The sequence below is a fragment of the Antechinus flavipes genome, chromosome 1 (genome assembly GCF_016432865.1).
Source record: "Antechinus flavipes isolate AdamAnt ecotype Samford, QLD, Australia chromosome 1, AdamAnt_v2, whole genome shotgun sequence".
NCBI lineage: Eukaryota > Metazoa > Chordata > Mammalia > Dasyuromorphia > Dasyuridae > Antechinus > Antechinus flavipes.
This window is the reverse complement of record NC_067398.1, coordinates 283,183,664-283,204,800: the sequence shown is the minus strand read 5'-3', so window position 1 is coordinate 283,204,800 and position 21,137 is coordinate 283,183,664. Positions and strand designations below refer to the sequence as shown.

Below are 21,137 nucleotides of genomic sequence, written 5' to 3'. Positions count from 1 at the left end.
AATAAACAAAAATAACAGGAACAAAATCAAGAAAGGAAAGGGCAATCCTAAATTATTAGAAATTTTATCTAAGCTAATAAACTCTTAGAACTTTTTCTAATGTGACATTTGAATCAGTTGGTAAGTATTTTTAGATGTTTTATAATCTTGAATTCTTATCAACAACAATGTCATTATCCAATGTCAAGTAGATAGCAGCAACATAATTGTATATGTGTTCTATGGGGTGAGGAGAGTTGTACACCTTCACATTAAACTAAGTACAGTGAATTGAGTATAGAAGTAAAATTGCTAACAGAAAATACTAGAGCATGCCAAATCTAAATATGACCTTTAAAAAATGATAGTTCCAATATCTAATTTGCCTTTTAATTTGTATCTTTAGAGTAAATACTAAGTTCTGAGTAAATTGGGGGCTTTCTGTCAGCATTCATTACAATGGAATTGATTACTTACAATTCCATTGAAGATAAAATGAAGTGAAGACATATATCAAACCCTATCATTTATTTAAGACCAATATTTTGGTCCTCCCATATGCTTGGTTTTTATCCAGTCATTTAAGTATTATTTGAATTGCTTTCAAGCTTATATACACACCCACACCTACTATTTCAGAATGAAAAAGAAACCCTTTCAAAGGATGTTTTTTTCTGGGTTGTGAATGATTGTATAATGTGCATGGGTAGTTAGATTCCACTAAAAAGAGTTCATTTTAATTTTCTCTTTGTGCTTGACTTTCTGCATTCCTTATAGCCTTTCTCTTTTTTTTTCCCCTGTGATCATCATATTGTGACAAACACCTATATTTGAGTTGCAGAATAATTCCATCAATAGGATAGCTATAGTTTCTATACTTTAATAATACATAGCTTCAAAAATATCTGTTTATATTATAGACAAGACATATACTTCCCTGGTATATGGTTAAACTTTTACCTTGTGTTTTATGAATAATATTGTAATGCCAGAGAAACTGAGGCAAGACAGAGATTAAGTTTTTAAAATTTAATAGTGGAGAATTTAGGTTAGCCGGTCAGACAGGACTCTTACTTTAAAGATGTCTGGCCACTAGCAATTAAAACACAGACCTTTTATAGGGCTCCATCTGACAGGTTAGAGATCAAGAAGGTAAAGAGCAAGAAACAAAAGAATCTGGGGCAAGAGATAGTGAGCACTACGCAGGCATTTGAGATACTCCATCTGGAGTTTTATGACTTACTGAAATGTGAGAGTGACCAGACCTTAATGGGGTAAGAAAAAAGAGGGGTGGCCATAATATTTTTTTAGAGTATAGCAGAATAATTCAGGGAAATAGGTATTACAATTCAGGGAAACTGAGGTATTATAATATCTTGAACCTTTACCATACCATAAAGGCTAAAAGAGAAAAACTTGTCATCTCCCAGAATTCATCATGGAACACTAAATAAGGATCTCAAATGGTTAAGTGGAAGAAATATACATTTTTCTAGTGTTTGCTGCAGAAATTATTCTTGTTAAAAATGCCAAATAAGCCATATAACAAATTCCCTTATTCAATTAGTAGCTTGGGCTTTGTTAAAGATTTCTTGGGAGATTTCTTGACTCTCTTGCAACTACTGTACTTTAATTTGAGGGAAATGAATGCATTACTTTCTCTCCCTGCCTTGGTAAGCAACTCATTTAAGGGAACAGTTGTTTGAGCTCAAGATGAGTTTGACATTTACAGGTAAAAATTAAATTCATTGGAGAATAGCTCTGGAATAGGAGAAATGATCAATCTAAAAAAATCCAGGATTTTGCAGATGGAGTATAAGTGGCACCCAGTTTAATTAAACAAACTTTTCATAAATATCTATTTTGTGCCAATTGCTATGGTAGGTGAAAAAAAAAAGTCCATTTGCTTTAATTGCTTAATTGAAATTCAATTGTAGGAACTAGGGATGTTTGTCTTGGAGAAGAAAATATCTTTTCCAATAATATTTAAAGACTGACTGCCTCAGTCTTTCAAGGAAGTAAAATTCAAGGATTTGAAAAGTTCTTCATTTGGCTCTTCCACAAATAAGGGAGTTTGCAAGGAGGAGCATTTATTTAAGATAAGGATTCACATCCTACCTCAGACACTTCTCCCTATGACCCAGGGCAGGTCAATTAGTAAGCATATAATAAGTGCTTGTTATGTGCCAACCACTTTGCCAAGCACTGGGAATACAAAGTAAAATACAAAGTTAAAAATCCAATCCTTGCTCTCAAGGTGCTCATATTCTATTGAAGGAAACATGTAAATAATAATACATATAAAATATACACTAAGAATGGAAGGTCATTTCAGAGGGAAGGCACTAGCTTGGATAGGAGGATACAAGGAGAAAGGCCTTCTGCAGAAAATGGGATTTGAGCTGAGTTTTGCCACAAAATAAAAAGCACCTCAGTTTTCTCACCTGTAAAATGAAGAAGTCATCAAGGATGTGGAAGAGAGAGGAATTTGTGCATCAAAGAGGATATTTGTTAATATTTCTTTTATTTTTATAGAGTCTGTGATTACATGATTATTAGTGCATTAGGACTGAATTCTTTCTATATAGTCAGAAAGGGTTGGGTTCAATATGTGGTAAAGGAAGAAATATTGGAAGCCTGCTTGGATTGTATTCACAACTTTGCCACTAATTAGCTATATGACTATAGGCAAGTTACTTGGACATCAGCTTCCTCATCTATAAAATGCAGAAATTGGATCCTTTTAGGTCCCTTCTAGCTCTATTACTCTGTGATATATATGGGACAAGATATAAGCACTTTGCGAAGAAAAGATATTTAATTTTTTTCATCTAAAAGTGATGTACTAAAAAGGAAGTTCTACCAAATAAATTTTAATTTAAAATAGGGTTCAACTGTAAATCATGGTTAGTAGAATCTGCACTCTTTTTTTTTTAAGAGCCTCTATCCATATAAAAAATGTAATGGTAGTAGCCTACTATGGACATTATTGATCAGAACTTAGTCTAGAATTGATCTTTATGGGCTACACATTGAAAATGTTGGTGTGTAGAATGGGCTGGGTGAAATTAATCTACAGAATTAGGGCAAAGTGCCATTGAGAAAGTACAATAAGCTTTTGAATTGACATGCCCCTTTTTGGGATAATTTGTTTCCCAAATTATGAAAATAATTGTGTAAAGATATGCAGAATAGGGAATGATGTTTTGTATTCACTCAGCAAATATAATTACCATGCTTTATGTCTCATCTAAATAATTTTCATATCATTTTCTCTACATAACTTTCTCCTATAAAGGGGAAAAAATGTCTTCTCTTCCAATAACCCATTAGTGGAAAAAAAAAGAAAAAATAGATTATCTTTTCACAAATTTGTCAGTATATACAATTGGATAGGCAAGCTGACTGAGAAGCCTGAATGTGTCATTAACTTGTCTGAATGAGTCAATGATAGTGAAAAGAAATGGAGAACTGAGTGATCTGTGTTCTGTCTGTCTCTAGCAGAATGTGGCTTTGCTCATAGCTGTAGTTTTCTGTATTATAGTTCCAGGACCATGTGATCCCGAAGACTTGATCGATGGCATCATTTTTGCAGCCAATTACCTTGGCTCCACCCAGCTGCTTTCTGACAAAACCCCCTCCAAGAATGTTCGAATGATGCAAGCACAAGAAGCAGTAAGCAGAATAAAGGTAAGGGACTATGGTGTGTTGTTCATGTGGGGGGAGAAAAGGGTAGAAGGGAGAGAGATTAAAACTGCCAGAGTGGTTTAACATAGAAGTCTACCTCCTCCTTGAATATAAGAAATGTAATTTAAGTTTGTGAAAATCAAGTTTCTGACCCAGTTATTGTCCCTCCCACCCCAACCTCCCCTCAGTCCCTTAGACCATGCCCTCTATACAAAATCTGAAGGAATCCAGAAAAGAATTTGAGCTGAGTAAATATTATAACCATAATTGGTTATTGAAGTCATAATTTTCACTGATTTCTTATTCATTCTGGTTATATACAATGGTAGCAGATTCAGATCCTGAATAGCAGAGTGATTTACACAGAGTAGATTTTGTTCCTCATATTTAGTTGTCATAGACTTTGTTTTTGCTTAAGTCTTAAGAAATAACACATAGATAGCCATTTAAACTAGGAAGACCAAAACCCTAATTCATTATGGAGGACATCCCTGAGAGAAATGATCATTTATTTCTACTCTAGTAACTACTAAGAATTTAAGCTCTTCTTTTAATAAAATTTTAGACTTAAATCCTTCAAAGAAGAGGTTAATTGAAGTTTCTCTTTTTGGAGTTGCATTTTTAGACTACTTAAGTGTCACTCAGGAAACATGACTACCTACCTCCTTCTCTTTAACTTTCTTTCCCTCAAATACATTCCTCAAGAACCACCATGGTGCTTGCATGATAACATTAGAAAGAAAAAGATGAAGAGATGAAGCCTAGGAGTTAAAGATACAATGCTGAATCTATCGTTGAACAAATATCCCTAGAATATTTACATAAAGGCACCATACCAAGAAGTTATAACAGGTCTATCCCCATGTAGTTCTGGAAGAAGAAACAAGAAACATTGATTTAAAGGTAATTACTAGTTATGTAAGACATTATATGATAAGGACCAAATGATCCTGGAGGAAGAAGGGATAGAATGTTCTCCTGACTTTGTCTTAGTGGAGAATACTTTTTAAATGAAAATTCTTTGGATAAGACCATTAGCAGGTCAGAGACCTGTTAAGTAAGGAAGATAACTGCATATCAAAGGACTTAATAAATGATTGTTCATTAAAAAAAAAAGCTTAACTCATATCTTTTAGGTCTGATTATCATGATGATTTTAGCACTGTTAGCTCTCTTTTCAGGGCTCATCTAGTAACTCTCATTTTATACAGAAAATGAGGCCCAGAGCATCAAAGGTAGTGAGGGAATAAGCATTTATTTAGCACATTCTATGTGACAGGCACTTTCAGATACTCTCATTTGAGTAGTACTATACAAGATAGGTACTGTTATCTCCACTTTGTTGTTGAGGAAATTGAGGTAAGCAGAAGTTAAGTCACTTGCTTAGAGTTACACAGCTTTTAAGTGAATGAAGCTAAATTAGAACATAAATCTTCCTGACTCCAGACTTGTCTGCTTGCCACCTAGCTGGCTCAAGTGACTTGTCCAGTGTCACACAGGTACTAAGTAGCAAAGCTAAAAGTGGAACCCAGGTCCTTCAACTTCCAATCCAGTTCTCTTTTCACTGTACCAAGATCCAGAAGGCATCATTTACCACTGTCCTTAGATATGAACATTCCTATAATCTTCAAATGTTCCAAATGATTAAAAGTTCAAAATAAACACCTTTTGACTTTTATCTAGAAAAAATAAGTTAAAACCAACTTGAATCTTTCAAATATTAGATTATGGTGATATCAGAAGATAGATCTCAGCTTCAGTATATTTCTCCTTTTTAACACTATTTTCTCAGTGGTCTTCAATAGGGTGAATCTTGTGGAATTATAGTAAGTACTAAGTACGTGTAAATTAGAGAATCATTATCTCATCAATTCCATTAACTTGGCATCTTATAAGAATCCTAACAGTGTGTTATTCTTCTTTTCCTTTTTAAAAATACATTCAGCTACCAAACACATGATCAAAAAATTTATTTTGCATTTTCACAGAGTTGACATCTCAAAGTTTTATGAACCACATGAAGTAGAATGCCTTGCTAGCTAGAAACACAACACTAAAGAACATCTAGTTATAAAGATATTTTTGTTCTCTTTAGGATTCAGATTTGAAGGCATGAAGGTGGGAGGGAACACAGCTAGGTCTTGATTCAGGTAAAACATGAACCCTCGTGCCCCCAACTGGTCAAATGTATTCAAATCCACACTATTTAAAGCAATAGTTATATAAAATATGGTAATTTTATGTGGAAATATCTTGTGTGAATTTGAATAATATGAACATTTCAGAGCATTCACACTTATCAAGACCTATTTGTGTTTGCTTAGAGCAATTTTATGCAGCTAAATTAATTTGTTGTAAAATGGTAAATTTATTTCATTAATGACTTAGAAATATCATTTTAGAGAATGTTTATAGAAAAGCATTGCCTTCCATTAAATATTTTATACCTCGTTCCTTTTATATCCATTTAATTTTTTTAAGATTAAAATTTAAAATTAAGATTTTTTTTAAGATTAAAAGAGCTTACAACTCAGCCTACAGTTTTTTAAACTTGAAGAACTAACATGTCCAAAAATTCATACTTTACAATTGAGCATCCACTAGTAGATTGTTGGAGTCAAAGAAAATATCAACACATGGAAACATGTTTATTTGGAGTATGAGATATTTGAAAACCTAACTTGGATTGTATTGTCATGTATCTAGAGGTAAGCTTGTGGACATATGTAGCCGTAAAAGGCACCAGTCTCAAAGGGAGGTTTCATACTTCTCCATACCTGTCTGATATTTCAATAATGAGTGGTGAAGTACTTGGCTAGAAGCATCAACAGGAAGCAATTGAGCATTTGTGCCCTAGTTCTTTAAAGGGTAACATTTATCTTTAGTAAGATGTAAGGTGAGAAGAGAGGCAATATGGACTTTTTCTTTAAAATCCATTCACTAGTGCCCTTTAAAAAGTGACTGAGCTAATGATAAAAAATCTTTGAAAAACAAAAAACAAATCCCAAAACATTTTACCTTTTTTTCTCTCCTATCTGACTAACATACCACTCCCTGTTGCTGTGATTTCAGGATGTTTTTTATCCCCAAGCTAATTCCAATTACTTGGTTAAACTTTGTGTGATTCAGGAGCTGCTTTGCTGTGCTTTATTCTGGGATCTATCAACTAGACTAAACACACATTATATCTAATTGGAGATTTTTGACCTTGAAACAGACTTTCATTCTTATTATTATTTTTGCCACATTTTACTCATGTAGCACTAACTATACTAAACTGGCAATTCCCTAGTGGAGTCATAATTACAGTTTGTATATTTATATTGCTGTTACTGAAAAAATTATTTTTTATGAATCTCTTAATGAACAGTTTGGGAATCATTAGTAATCATAACATAATTAAATAATATCATAAAATATTATTATTGCTAATAATACTAAGAAGTAATATGGTATAGTGAAGGCCTCGGTTCAAGTCCTATTGAGTGAGTCACTCAGTGCTCTAGGAAATGTTTAGACTATAAATTTCAGAGAAGGAAAGAAACAAGTATTTACTAAATGCCTGTTAGTTATGAGGCACTATAACTAAGTATATTTTACAAATATTATCTTATTTGATTTTCACAAGAGCAAAGTAAGGAAGGCAAGTACAATTATTATTCTCATTTTATAATAAAGGAAACTGAGACATACAAAGATTAAGTGACTTGCTCAATATTATGTGGCTAGGAAGTATTTGAGGCTGAATGAACTTATCACTTCATGATTCAAAATCTAGTATTCTATACACCACAGCTTTGTTTTCAGGTCTGACCTAAATTGGCAAGGAATTTCTTCACCCTATACCAATGAAATTAAATACCGTAATATAGTATTATTTCTACTGACAGCTTACTTTAATATAATCCACACTCTTTTAAAGCAAGGATTCAATAAAAAAGTGTGTATTTCCTTTCTTCAAGTCACATGATTTCTAAGAAAGCAAAATTAAGGCCTAAGGCTTCTCTTACTTTAGCAAACAGTTTTCTGCTTGTCCCACATAAAAGTAAATAGAGTAAATATATTTCCCTTATTTTCTAGACGAGGAAACTGATTGAGACAATTTAAGGTGTCCCAAGTCATCCAGCTTTGTTACATGAGGTAGAACCTCGTTTCAAGGTCTCCTGACTCCAAGTACAGTGGACTTATCATCTAATATAATCAATGGAGAAGAAGATGGAATCAATCTATGAAGCTCAGTTCTTCCCTTTCCCCAATTATAGTTATTTTAGAAAAATGAATAAGCACTATCTTAGCTGAATGACCACTCTCCAGGGTCAGGATTTCTGGATGTTATTGGCCTTTTTTCTGCTATGAGTATCCCTTTTAGCTTGCTTTGAAAAGTCATTATTCTTTGAGAATACCCCAGATGCTTCCAGAAGGAATCCCTTGGCCTCTTTTCTTTGATTGAATGAGGGAAACCAACTATGTTAATTGTGAAATAATGAGAGGTAACTATGTTTCTCCCTGATCCCAGATAAGTTTTTCCACACAGTATGATATTTTTCAACTCAAAAGACAGAGGCACCATCAAAGTGTTTTCTCCTCCCCTAATTTGGCTCACACTCCTTTTCCTTGTTCTCATTCTCCTTCTGACCAATGTGCTTTTTTTCTTTGCACATCCTTGTTTTTTATCTGTTCTCATTCCCACCAAGTTGAGTAATGATACACCAGATTTTTCTTTCCCCTTCAAAAAGGAAAATGAGAGAAACCCCATTTTTTCTACAAATTAGTTCAGCTTTGATAGAATAGCCTTGTGTGTATTGCAGCATGCATTTATCCATTTTTTCTAATATTGTGAAGCATAAATTAATAAATTTAGGATTATGAATTATATCTTGGCTTTAATTTTAGAAACCCTTGATAGTTTCATGGTTAGTCATGCAAAATACTTTTCATGTACCTATCTTTCATCATTTATTCATAAGGTCTGACATTTTCCATCCTTAAGCAGGTGATTTGTTTGAACCAAAAAATAGTTTCTCCCAAGAGTTACAATTTATTTGTAGAATGGAAACTGTCAGTGTGGCTATGGTTAAATAGGTAAGTTTCCATTTTACTTAAGTGACTCAAGACAGCTGGGTAGTAAGTCCTAATTAATTAATAAACATGAAGATTTAAATGGATGCTGCTTTTTCTTGTTTTTATAATGCATGTTCTCACTACACTTTCTATAGATCATTTTCCTTTAGTCCAGTTTCTAAATCAGGCTTCAGGCCAGCATAGCTTTTACCACATTCTGTTCAAATCATGAATGTAAGTTTATTTTAAATCATTAAGTTTTTAGACCTGATCTGGTATTACTCAACTGCTTAAAATAAAATAAACTTAATATAAACTAATTGAAAGAACCTTTTGCTCAAGTCATTTGTACATTGGATCCTCTTTCCTTCTGATTTGTTCATCCCAAATTTATTTTGGACACTCCTGCTGTAATTGGCATATCTCACTTCATGGGATTTTGCCAGCATTTGCTTCTTCAGGCCATCAAATAGGTTTTTAATGTCAAAGGATATTGGTGATTTGTTGGTTAGGACATTCAGTGATGAGTCCTGGATTATCACATCCATTCCAGGGTTAAAAAGACAAAAACTCCCTCCAATATTCCAGGAATAGTTGTTTAATGTGAGAATTTTAGAAGACAGAGTGAGACTTTCTCTGGCAATTAGGGTCACCAAATTGTAATGTGGTCTACAATCTGAGGAAAATTACTCATTAGAAGCTAAAATCCATTATATCATAATTAAATAGCAGTTAGGGCATAACTTTGCAGCTGCTGCCTTCAGACTTTTTCAGAGTAAAGCATTCATCATGAACTTAAATGCACCCAACGAAAACTGTATACTAAGTATAGGATGGGGGTCTGCTAGTTTTTCAGGCCTTTTAGTGCCTAGGAAGTAATATTTGATGCCTGACATCCTGTTTCTCTGCAATAAGGCAGCCCAGCAAACCACTAATTAATTAATGAAGCAGAGATTTCCTGCTGGAACTAAAATGAGCTCTCCTACCAGGTGAGTACCAAGCCAAGATGGCAGTCCCATCATTTTGAGGCAGCAGTATCTTTGGATTTTTCATTAATTTAATAATAACTTGTAGGATTGGTATCTACAGAGTATAAATTATCAGGAAGAACCCTTAGTAACATTTTTCTTGAAGGAAGAAAATTTTTTTTAACTAATCCTGGACACATTATGACAAGAGAATGAAAATGAACAATTGCTTCAGGGTTTACTACTGAATCCAACTTTAGAAAACTGATTCTATTCAGAGTGAACTGTTTCAAGGCCAGCCTTCTTTCCCCCATATACAATTAAACAGGGTGGTAAGCCAAGCCCTTCATGTTGGTTTGTAAATCCCCCTTTTTGACTTTGAGTCTCTGAAAATCCTTCTCTAACCATTCTCCTGTCTCTATTTATTCCATGCTAAGCAGATGGCCCAGAAATTAGCCAAAAGCAGGAAGAAGGTACTACAGTACTACAAATTCATCAGCTTGGTGTGATGCCTGCCCTTTTCATTTACTTAATTTTGCTCTTCCTCCTCTTTTGTGTTGTTTTTGTTTTTGTTTTCTGCATCCAGCAAGTTTCTGTTCAGATTTACTTTTGAGTCTTCATATAAAACCAGCATTCCTACAAAAAAAAAATAATTGCCTAAACTGGCCATTTTCAGTTGCTTGTCATTTGCCATTTCATGTTAGAGCCAAGAATGAATGACAGGGCAAAGATTGGAAATACTCTTTGGGTTAGGCAGCAGTAATCTATGTGTTTTCTACTCATTAAACAGGATTAATATGGAAGGAACTTGATTGTGTTCGACAGCTTAACTTAAAAAAAAAGTTTCCCTTCACATTTCAGCATATGAGAGTTTCGTTCAATTTGTGAATATGTCAAATTGCTGGATGCAAAAAAAAAAAAAAAAAAGAACTGGCAGTACCCATAGACTCAACATTTATGATTAAACTCAGAAATAATCCTAACTGAGGCATTCTGTGTATGAAACTTCTAGATGCTTTTATGATCTAATCTCAACAGCACAGGCATTTTGGTCTATATCTTTATCAATTATATAACTTCTGCAGTGAGTTGTTTTGCTAAAATAATTTTTGTTGCCTTTGTGTGATCCTTAGGACCTTCTTACCAGAACTGCATTGAAATATCTTGATTTGCATCTGCAGTCAACATTTTCCCCAGCAGCCCAGGCTTGGAACCAACCCTAAGTTCCCATGGGCTGTTGGTGTGAAGATAACTTTGGCTGAAAGTGCCCTTCTCATTCAAAAAAGGATTGGAATCATTTCTTTTTTCTATAAAATGCTTATATAAGTCATTCCTGCTATAGTGGGGTACTACACTGTTCCACTGGGGGAAGAACAAAGGAATTAATTTTTAAAAACATAATCATGTTATACAATGATTCTAACTCACTTTCATGCCTACAGCCCCAGCTTTCATACCTTTGTCCCCCCCTTCAGCTTTTGCAAGCTCCAATATATTTTCTGCATTGCTGTTCTGGTGACTGTGTCTTGGTTCCCCTGTTTGTGACCTAACTGATTTCTTAAAAATGCTTAGTTGCAAAGGGGAGTTAATATACCTCCTGGTTCTTCTTCCAGGCTCCTGAAGGAGAATCTCAGCCCATGACAGAAGTAGATCTCTTCATCTCTACACAGAGAATAAAAGTCTTGAATGCAGATACACAGGTATAGATAAGTGACAGCTTTTCCTGGAGCTGAGACTTGTTAGGATAATAACTTTCAAAATTTAACCCACTCTTCACATGGGTTTCTTGCCAACATCCTAAATGCAAACCCTCCATTCTACTGGAGTTAAATTATTCTCTTTTTGTACTATCATACTGAGAAATGGTGTGGACCTTTTTAAGAATTAAGGAATAAAAAAAACCATAGAAAATTTGTCAAATATTTATTTGAAAGTTTAAAGCAAAGGCTTTTAATCTTACTATCATTGAACTTTTAAAAAATCTTCATGACTATATTTCAGTATAATTGGTTTTCTTTGTCATATATACATTTTACATTTTATGTATTTGAGAATATTATTCCAAGAATAATAGTATAGCAGAAAATTGTGACAGAAAAGTTTAAGAATCCTTTGACTTAAAATATCTAAATTCAAATCCATAAATCCAGCTAGGTCAGCCTGGTAAGAAGTTTTCTATTATTTAAAGTATAGCAATCCCCCTTAGATATTTTACAGTAGTTCCCACAAATATTGCATTAGTTGTAAAAATGGATTCAATTCATATTTCTTTTCACCTGTCATAAATTGGTTCTCCAACCTTAGGAAGTAGCTGAAGTAGTATTGAGAATTCAATTACAGGTTATATATAAATCTGGAAACTAGGGATACATGTTCAACAAGATCTCCCTGCACTGAGTTATTTTAAAGCTGTTATTCACAAACTCTTATGAGTGAGGTGTGGGAAAAGTACAAGTCTGAGATAGGCATGGTTAGATGTCATCTGCATCCTGCATATTCTGATCCCTGGCCATAGTATTTCTCTTCTCTCCTCCCAACTCTTCTAGGAAACTATGATGGATCACCCACTAAGGACCATTTCCTACATTGCAGACATCGGGAATATTGTTGTGCTGATGGCCCGCAGGCGAATGCCTCGTTCCAATTCCCAAGATAACGTGGAAGCCTCTCATCCATCCCAGGATGGGAAGAGACAATACAAAATGATCTGCCATGTCTTTGAATCTGAGGATGTAAGGACTAGTTTGCTTCAAATCTGGGGGGCTGGTGGTGAGGCAAAGAATTTCCCTCTTGTGATGTTGAGTTGAAGTGAAATGAAATGATGAAGCTGAAATGAAGGATAATTCAGTGATGTGCTGGTAAATGTTTAACAATTGACTTCCTCCCAAAAGAAAACATGACATACTTTTATGTTTTATTTACATTTAATTTAACATTTTCTCCATCCCTTCCTTAAGTCTAGATAACCAATGAAACAATAAATCCAGCCCTGATTTGCAGAATTCGCTGATTTCTGAGATATAAATACTCACAGTGAAAATTTAACAATCAGCTTTTGAAAATCTATTTGAGCTGGCTCCAGCAGAGTCCTAATTTATTTCCATAGAGCCAAAGAATTAAAAAAATAATCATTGAGTCTTTATAATCCCTTCATTTTATAGATGAGAAAACTTAAGCCATGTGAGCTAAGTATCTTGTCCAAGGCTTCCCAGAAGTAGTCAGTAGCAAATCTTGGAATCACTTGGCTCCTAGTCCCAATGTTCTCTCTATTTATACATGCTGTATCTCTCTCTTACTGACAGCGAGTTTTTTTTATCTCCACAAAAATGTACATTTCCTACTTCCAGACGAAATCCCAGATTCTCCAAACTTTTTAGAAAAAAATGTAAAATTTGTTTGTATTGAAGCAATGTAGCATAGGGGATAAAGAGCTGGCCTCAGAATCAAAAAGACCCCAGTTCAAGGCCTGCTTCTGAAACAAGCTAGTTGTGTGACCCTGACTTCTCACTGCTTTGTGGCAGAGGGAAATAAATAAAAATATAGCAGAACACAAATAATGTGAATGTCTAGTTTTCTAAATCAATATTTAGCTTGCCAGTATTCTTATGTATGGTTTGATAGCCCCTCTTTCTATTTGAGCTTGACCCCACTATTGTATATAATTCTGTAAGTTCTAGAGAAGGTATATTGATAGAAGGAAGAATTCTGCACCTTAGTGGGTGATTCTCTGCTTCAATGGAAGGATTAGAAGAGGTAACTGATTCCCAGATTTTATAGGCAATCTAAATGAATCATGTCTCTTCTAAAGGAATCTGGGCAACCTGGGTTTGGGGACAGAAAAGAAAAACAATCAAGAAGGAATGGCACCCATTTTCTATTTTATCTGCTTCTTCTGCCTTTCAAATTGGTCCTGTCAAGAGAAGTGTCTATATGGCTTATGCTAAAATATTTTAAAAGTTTGTTTATTATTTTTTTTCTTTTTGGACACCCACCCAATAACTAGATAATGTCTTGCACAAAGCAGGTGCTTAATAAACTTTGTTGAATTAAACCAAATCACTATACATTTATAATATAGAGTAACAGGGGCCAATTGCAATTCCAAATCACCACTAAGGTGGCACTGGGGTAAGTCTCATGTCTCTGGTTCTGCATTTGAGATGAGGCCAACTTATCTATTTAACTGATTCAGATTCCCACAGCTCTGTGACAAATAAGGAAATATTACATCAGTGCTATTGATTTTTTTTTAAGTCTGTAGTGAATAAACTGTGTTCTTTGTAGGGTGTTGCACCAGAAAATTAACTCTGGTGGCCTAGTTCCTTGACTCTCTGAAAAAAGAAATGGATTTCTTTTTCAATAAATGTTTCTTTAGTGGGGAAATAAGTCACTTCTGTCTAGATGTTTAGTAGTCCTGACTAGAAAATGTTATTTTTAAAAAGGAGACCATAGTTACTTATTTGAAACTTGACTAGGATAGAATCTGTTAGCATCTTTGTAATCATGCCTTTTGTTACTAAAGACACTCACGGGATCATATAATCACAGATTTAGAGCTGGACATTCCCCCTCAGCCCATCCTCCATTTTAGATATAATGAAACTAAGGCTCAGTGATTTGCCCAGGATCATACAGGCCTTTTTTAGTCCAAGTACAGGGATCCATCCAATAGTCCCTGCTGTTTCCCCCACCCCCTCGCCCCTTCCATCTAAAATATCATCAAAATGATGCCACTTAGTAGGCATTAGGTAAAATTCCTCCCCTTGTTCTTGAATCACTTATAAGGAAAACATGCTAGAAGAAAGTGAGGAAATACTTCAAATTCAGAATTTTGAGTTTCTCAACTTAAACCTAAATGTTGGCTTAACGACTGCATTCACAGTTGAATTCCTATGAAAGCAACCTTTTGCTTGAGAATCTGGATTTTATATTACCTTTCTTGAGGCCTTTTTAAAAAATAATGCGTTTCATTTCCTTCTTGTTTTCTTACGAGAAGGGAACAAGGAAAATTAAGTAGGTGACAGAGCAAATATCATTCCTGTACTTTCAGGCAGCCGAGAATGGCTGTGTCCACTCATGATACTCAGAAAAGCTCCACCAAGGAAAGAGTATTTGTGCTCCAAGGCACATTTTTTAAATCAATGAATCAAAATCTGATAATGTCCATCTGAACTCCTTACATAAGAAAGACTATTATTTATCATATCCTTCATGCAAATTCGGACATGTAAACAACCACTTTCTTCTCCAAATAAGAGATGTTTCTTCTACTGCCTGGAACACAGAGTGTTCACTAGCTCTTGTGACTAGAGTTCAGAGAGTGGTAGGGAAAGAAGGATTGAAAATTATGGAAGGGATTAAATCATAAATCAGAAACCATCTTGTTCAACACCTTCATTTTATAGGTGATAATGTGACGTCATATAGATATTCAAGATTGGGTCTTCTGACTCCAGAACCAGTACCTTTTCTTTGAACTATGCTGCTTTCTAATTATTATTATCATTTTTAAATTCCAAATGTATTTATTTATTATAGTTTTTTATTGACAGAACTTTCTAATTATTTTAAACCTACACGAGTACTGTGAAATGAATACCAACTCTGGAATCAGAGGATCTGTGTTCAAACCTCACCTGAGATTTCTAGTATCTGGATGACTTAGGCAAGTCATTTGGGCCTCATTTTCTTTATCTGTTAAGATGAAGGAGTTGGGCTAGATGACCTCTGAGATCCCTTCCAGCTCTACATTTATAACCTATGATCCTTAATGCCCAGAAGATTTTTATTAATGTAAAAATATTTAAGGTTTTGGTTTTTTTTTTTTTTTTTTGGCTGAAGCAATTGGGGTTAAATAACTTGCCCAGGGTCACACAGCTAGGAAATGTTAAGTTTCTGAGGTCAAATTTGAACTCAGGTCCTCCTGACTTCAAGGCTGGTATTCTATCCACTGCACCATCTAGCTGCCCCCAATATCTAAAATTTAAACCTTGAGAATACATTCCTACTGGGAGATGTTCTAGAAGCTCTCAACCCTAATCTAAGAGACCAGTCATTGCATTGTTAAATGCTTGATCTTTGCTGTTTTTGCTCTCTTTCTTTGGCTACTCCTAGGCCCAGCTGATTGCACAGTCCATTGGTCAAGCCTTTAGTGTGGCCTACCAGGAATTCCTCAGGGCAAATGGAATCAACCCAGAAGATCTCAGCCAAAAAGAGTACAGCGATCTACTCAACACCCAAGACATGTACAATGATGACCTGATCCACTTCTCCAAGTCTGAAAATTGCAAAGATGTAGGTATCTCCTTAATCTTCAGGCTGATTACCATGAATACAGGGCAGAAAATAGAGGACAATATGGAGGACTCCTGGGAGACAGAAAGAGAAGGAGGAATGTCCAAGGGAAGAATGAATACACAGAATGGGGCATGTTTGTTGTGTTTTGTTTTTTTAATCTAGGAACCCGCATTGTTTATTGAACTTCTGTAAATTTCTAAGCTAGGTTCAGAGGAAGATGTAGAGGAATATTATCTTATAAGAGTTAAAGACAACTCTGATATAACACCTGTCAGATGAATGATACAAATAGAGCAAAAATGCTAGAGAAAGTCTTATGATCTTCATGAGATTTGAGCTGGGTTCAAGGATGAGTAGAATGTAGAAAGGTAAAGATGGAGTGTGGAGTTGATATATCAGGAAGATAAACCTTGTGAACAGAACAGGGAAACACAAGATGTATTTGGGGAACAATAAGACCATTTTACCTATAGCAAAATTTATGTGGAGGAGTAGAGGCCAGGAAATTAGATTGAATCCAGATTTGGAAAAGCTTTTATTTTATGGTGATTGCTTTTGGGGCCCAATCTTGACACTAGATTTTGGGTATCCAAAGCTTACTGCCATTTCCTTTTCCTTGACCCCAACAAGGGCATTATGATGTGCCCTTTCCCTTTCTCCCCCACTTTTCCTCTAGTTGTTAAGTCCATATTTTGATTATGGTCTTCCTATTTGTCATCCCTGTCCTAGATTACAAATCAATTATTGTCAGTCCTTTTTTGAAATTAGATAATTTGTTGTTGTTGTCATTGTTGGGATGAGACAGGAGAGAAATAGACCTGTGATTTCTTTGGTACAGGGAATGGTAAATGAGGAACCTTCCTCTAACAATGTAGGTGTGTACCTGATCTTCAACTTAACATTCTTAGAAGGTTATCGAGAAGTTAATTGACTTGCCCTGGATCATCTAGCTAATGTGTCATTGACTGGACTGGAACCCAGATCTTAACAATTCTGAGGCCAAGTCTTTAAGCATCATGATTCACTGCCTTTCTGTGGTTACCTTATCCCTACAAAAATTGAAATGGATTAAAAGTTTACTGGAAAATTTGGGAATTTCAGAAATAGCTGGGAGTTATTATGAAGTATTACTTCATATATTTCTTAAGCATTTCTTGCTTAAGTTATGCACACAATGGACATTTAATAAATCGGCAGCAACTCACATTTATGTGGTGCTGTTTAAGGTGTGCAGAGCCACTTCAAGCAAAATTGTGATGACAATAATAATAGCTAGTAATTATGAAGTACCTTAATGTTTTCAAAGCATTTTGTTTATAAATATTATCTCAATTGAATCTCACAACAATCCTGAGGCCCTATCATTATCCCTAATTTACAGATGAGGAGGCTGAGGCTAAGAGAGTTAAAGTGATTTGCCAAGGGGCACACAACTAATGTTCACATTCACATTCAATCTTCCTGAATCTGAGGCTAGTGCTCTACCCCCTACCAAAACCATCTAGTGCAAGTATTTTTTTATATCAACTTATTTTATGGCACACACCTATGATTCCATTGTATAGAAAACTCTCTAGGCCAGTGCAGAAGTTGCAACTGTTGTGCAAATCACAGTCTTGCTCTAGAGTGGCCTGGGTTTAAAAGTTAAAAGTCACACAGAAGCTGACCTTCAATATGGGTCATCATGCTTTTCTAGCCATAACACTCCTCTCCCTTTCACTTTGTAGATGAAGAAACAGAGGCACCCCTATAAACGTGAGAGCCAGGACTCAAATTCAGGCATCTTCTAATGCCACATCTTGCAGTCTTTCGACCAGCTCATGTTGCCGTTCCTAACTATTAAATATCAGATGAAAAACTTAGAAAATAACCTGGCATTTACTAGGTGCTGGAAGTAGGGGATGGGTAGAGGTAGGTACAAAAGTTTCTTAGGCTCTTTCTGAGCGAATACTATATAAATTAACCCAGAAAGTATTACATGTAAACTACATGTAAAAATAATTTTCAACATTTGGATTTTTTTTTTTGATTTCTAAATTCTCCCTTCCCTTCCCCCTCTTGGAGATAGTAAGCAATTTGACAAGTTATATATATCCAATCATGTAAAACATTTCCACATTAGTCATTGAAAGAAATATTCTGAAGTGATCAATTATTTGAAACAAATTTAAATGCACAGGATATCAGAAAAAAGGAGAGAGAGCGATATGGAAAATAGATTATTTTGGAAAAGTGAGGCAGTGAAGGACCTTATTGTCTCCTGTTGTCACAGACTGTCTGATTCAAGCTTTATGTGTTCTTCCTTTTCAGGTTTTTATAGAGAAGCAAAAAGGTGAAATCCTGGGTGTGGTGATTGTGGAATCTGGCTGGGGATCCATCTTGCCAACAGTGATCATAGCCAATATGATGCATGGAGGACCAGCAGAGAAATCAGGAAAGCTAAATATTGGGGACCAAATCATGTCCATTAATGGTACCAGCCTTGTTGGCCTCCCTCTTTCCACTTGTCAGAGCATTATTAAGGTATCTTAATCATATCTGGGGGATTGTGTATCGTAGATTAAAAGACAAAAGCAGAACTATGGAGTGGTAGCTTTGAAGGCTCTTAAGAGATTCTGTGTAATTCAAAAGCCAAAAATAAATTCAAAAAAGCAGTTATTAGATATTTATAATGCTTGATATAATGGAATACTTTTGTTCTTCAATGTTATCATGACTGTAGTCAAGGAAAATCACCACTTTACTGCTACAGATTTGGCATGGCTCAAATGGTACAATGGCCTTAGAGGCCATGGAGCCTCTAAACATTCAAGTAGTTATAAAACTATTTTTATAAGCAAAAAATTTGATGGAAAACTGAATGTGAATATTATTAGCAGTCAGCCAGTCATTAAGCATTTATTCAGCTTTTACTATATGCCAAGCACATGTATTTGTATACAAATACAAGTAAAAAGACAGTCTCAGATTTCAAGAAACTTCCATTCTAATGGAGAAAACTTGAAATCAGGATTGGGGGGAAGGAAAACAAAATCATCTTAAAAACATGCCTCAAGGCAGTTAATGTACTGGCCCTGGAGTCAAGGGGACATGAATTCGAATGTGACTTCAGCCATTTATTTGCTATATGACTTTAGGCAAGTCACTTAATGCTGACCGCCTCCCTACCCCCCCCCCCCAAAAAAAAGTTGTTTTCTTCAGTGGATTTTTTTTTCCCATTTGGCCAAGTGTCATTTTTAAAGGAATTGTTTTCTTCAGTCAATGTTTTTGTGTTCACATTTCCAAGCTGTCGATTCTTTTATACACACCTCCCATTTCTTTTCCTAATTTTTTTTTTGCCTCTCATGTTTGATTTTTAAAATTCTTTTAAAGCTTTTCCAAGAGGGATTTTTTGGACTTGAGATCAATTCATGCTCCCCTTTAAGGTTTCTTATGCAGGTCTCCATGAGATTGTTGTCCTTGTCTGAGATTATATTTGGATCTTCTCTGTTGTAATGGTAGCTTTCTATGGTCAGGGTTCTTTTTTGGTTTTTGCTCTTTTTTTTTTTTAAGTTAGCTCTGCTCCTGGGACACAAGGGAAATTGCCCCAAGCTTCTTGTGTTGGAGGACTTTCTGCTCTGGGGCCTGCAGTGTGGTGGGTTGCCCATTGAGCTGAAGTGGCTCTTCTTGTATTCTTGGTTTTTGGCAATTTGCCTTCTGAGTTGGGATGAGAAGCCTTATAGCTGGCCTGCTCTGTCACTGCACTATCACTGATCTAGGACCACAAAGCTTCAGTTTGCTGATCTGTATTGTAACTAAGAGCCTCCCACTCATTTGCCCTGACACCATTTGCACTAGGCTGTGCTCCTCTTTTACTCAAATGAGACAAATGAGACCTGTTCTGAAGTTTTTCTATGTTCTTTTGGGCTGGGAAATTGTTTCACTTTGGTTTTTTGTGGATTCTGTTGCTCCAGAATTAGAATTTTAGAGACTTGATTAAGTTCTTTCTGAGCGAAAGTTGGGAAAGCTCAGGTAATTTCCTGGCTTCTCTCTACCGTCTTGGCTCTACCCCTATTGCCCCCAATTGCTCAAAAAAAATTAATAATGCCTCTTAGGTATGTTTTTTGGAATATATCTAGAATGCTAGGTATAAAAACCAGTTGATCAAAAATATTCTACTGTACCTGAAAGTAGACTATGTCTACACTAGGAGTTTTTTTTTTTTTTTTTTTTGGAATTCAGGGACCCTTTTGGCAGTCTGGTGAACCCTGGGCATTTCTTCCCAAAATCATAAGATAGAATATATAGAATTACAACAGGAGTCAAGTACAGTTGTCAGAATATTCAAAAAATGAGTTTATAGATCCCAGGTTAAAGACCCCCTGATCTATATTAAATGAAATGTTCACATTTTCTAAATCTGAATCCCCAAGTATTATTTAACTAAGATATTTGGCTCTTTCTATTCAAAGAGCCAAAACCATTAAATTAGAAAGGGAGGGGAATCAATAAGGGAAAATATGTCACATAATTAGTAAGTATATGAAAACAAATTTGAATTTAGGCCTACTTATTTATCTTGCTTGCTTCTGAGTTATTTCAAAGTTGTATAGTGACTGATTTGGACTCAAAGGAAGAAAAAACTTTAATTACATGTAATTACAATTAAATTTTAATATGCTCTGGGCATTACTTGGGAATGTGGATCCACTGTATGACACCCCAAGAGTTTTTTTAAGTATCCTGATTAGAAATGAACTTTACTCAGGATGAATATCACACATTGCTCACTTTAAAAATAAGATTCCTGGTATGAAAATTGATGATTTAATTATAGGGTGAATTTTTTGTTTTCCATATACCAGTATTTGTTTGCTTATTTTTAAATGAGAGAATAGGTCTTCTTAAAGCTCTATGTAAATGTGATTTATTAAGGTTTACAATGTACTCTTTGCTCAACAATCCTGTGGTAAATAAAGAGTGCTAATATTATAAATAGGGTAAGTGAAATAGTGAGAGGCAGTGTGGAGTAGTAAAAAGAGAGCCTTCCTTGCCTTGAAGTCATCTCCTTTGATCTTCAATAGTAACTTTGGGAGGTAGGATATATTATTATTGTTTTCATTTTACAGGCAAGGAAACTGAGGCAGAGAGAAGTTAAGGTATTTG

The 21,137-nt window shown here is 35.1% G+C and overlaps 1 protein-coding gene across 6 annotated transcripts in view; it reads left to right on the top strand.

The window, feature by feature from the left end:
* APBA1 (amyloid beta precursor protein binding family A member 1) overlaps positions 1-21,137 on the top strand; it is a 246,286-nt gene that overhangs the window by 212,856 nt on the left and 12,293 nt on the right. For 4 of the 6 annotated variants that reach the window (XM_051961900.1, XM_051961927.1, XM_051961892.1 and 1 more), the window contains 6 exons: positions 3,524-3,669; positions 10,136-10,168; positions 11,309-11,395; positions 12,242-12,427; positions 15,810-15,989; positions 18,303-18,515. In XM_051961900.1, coding sequence (XP_051817860.1) covers positions 3,524-3,669; positions 10,136-10,168; positions 11,309-11,395; positions 12,242-12,427; positions 15,810-15,989; positions 18,303-18,515 — 845 coding nt within the window. The remainder of the gene's footprint in view (positions 1-3,523; positions 3,670-10,135; positions 10,169-11,308; positions 11,396-12,241; positions 12,428-15,809; positions 15,990-18,302; positions 18,516-21,137) is intronic. The other 2 variants (XM_051961917.1, XM_051961937.1) reach the window with 2 other exon arrangements.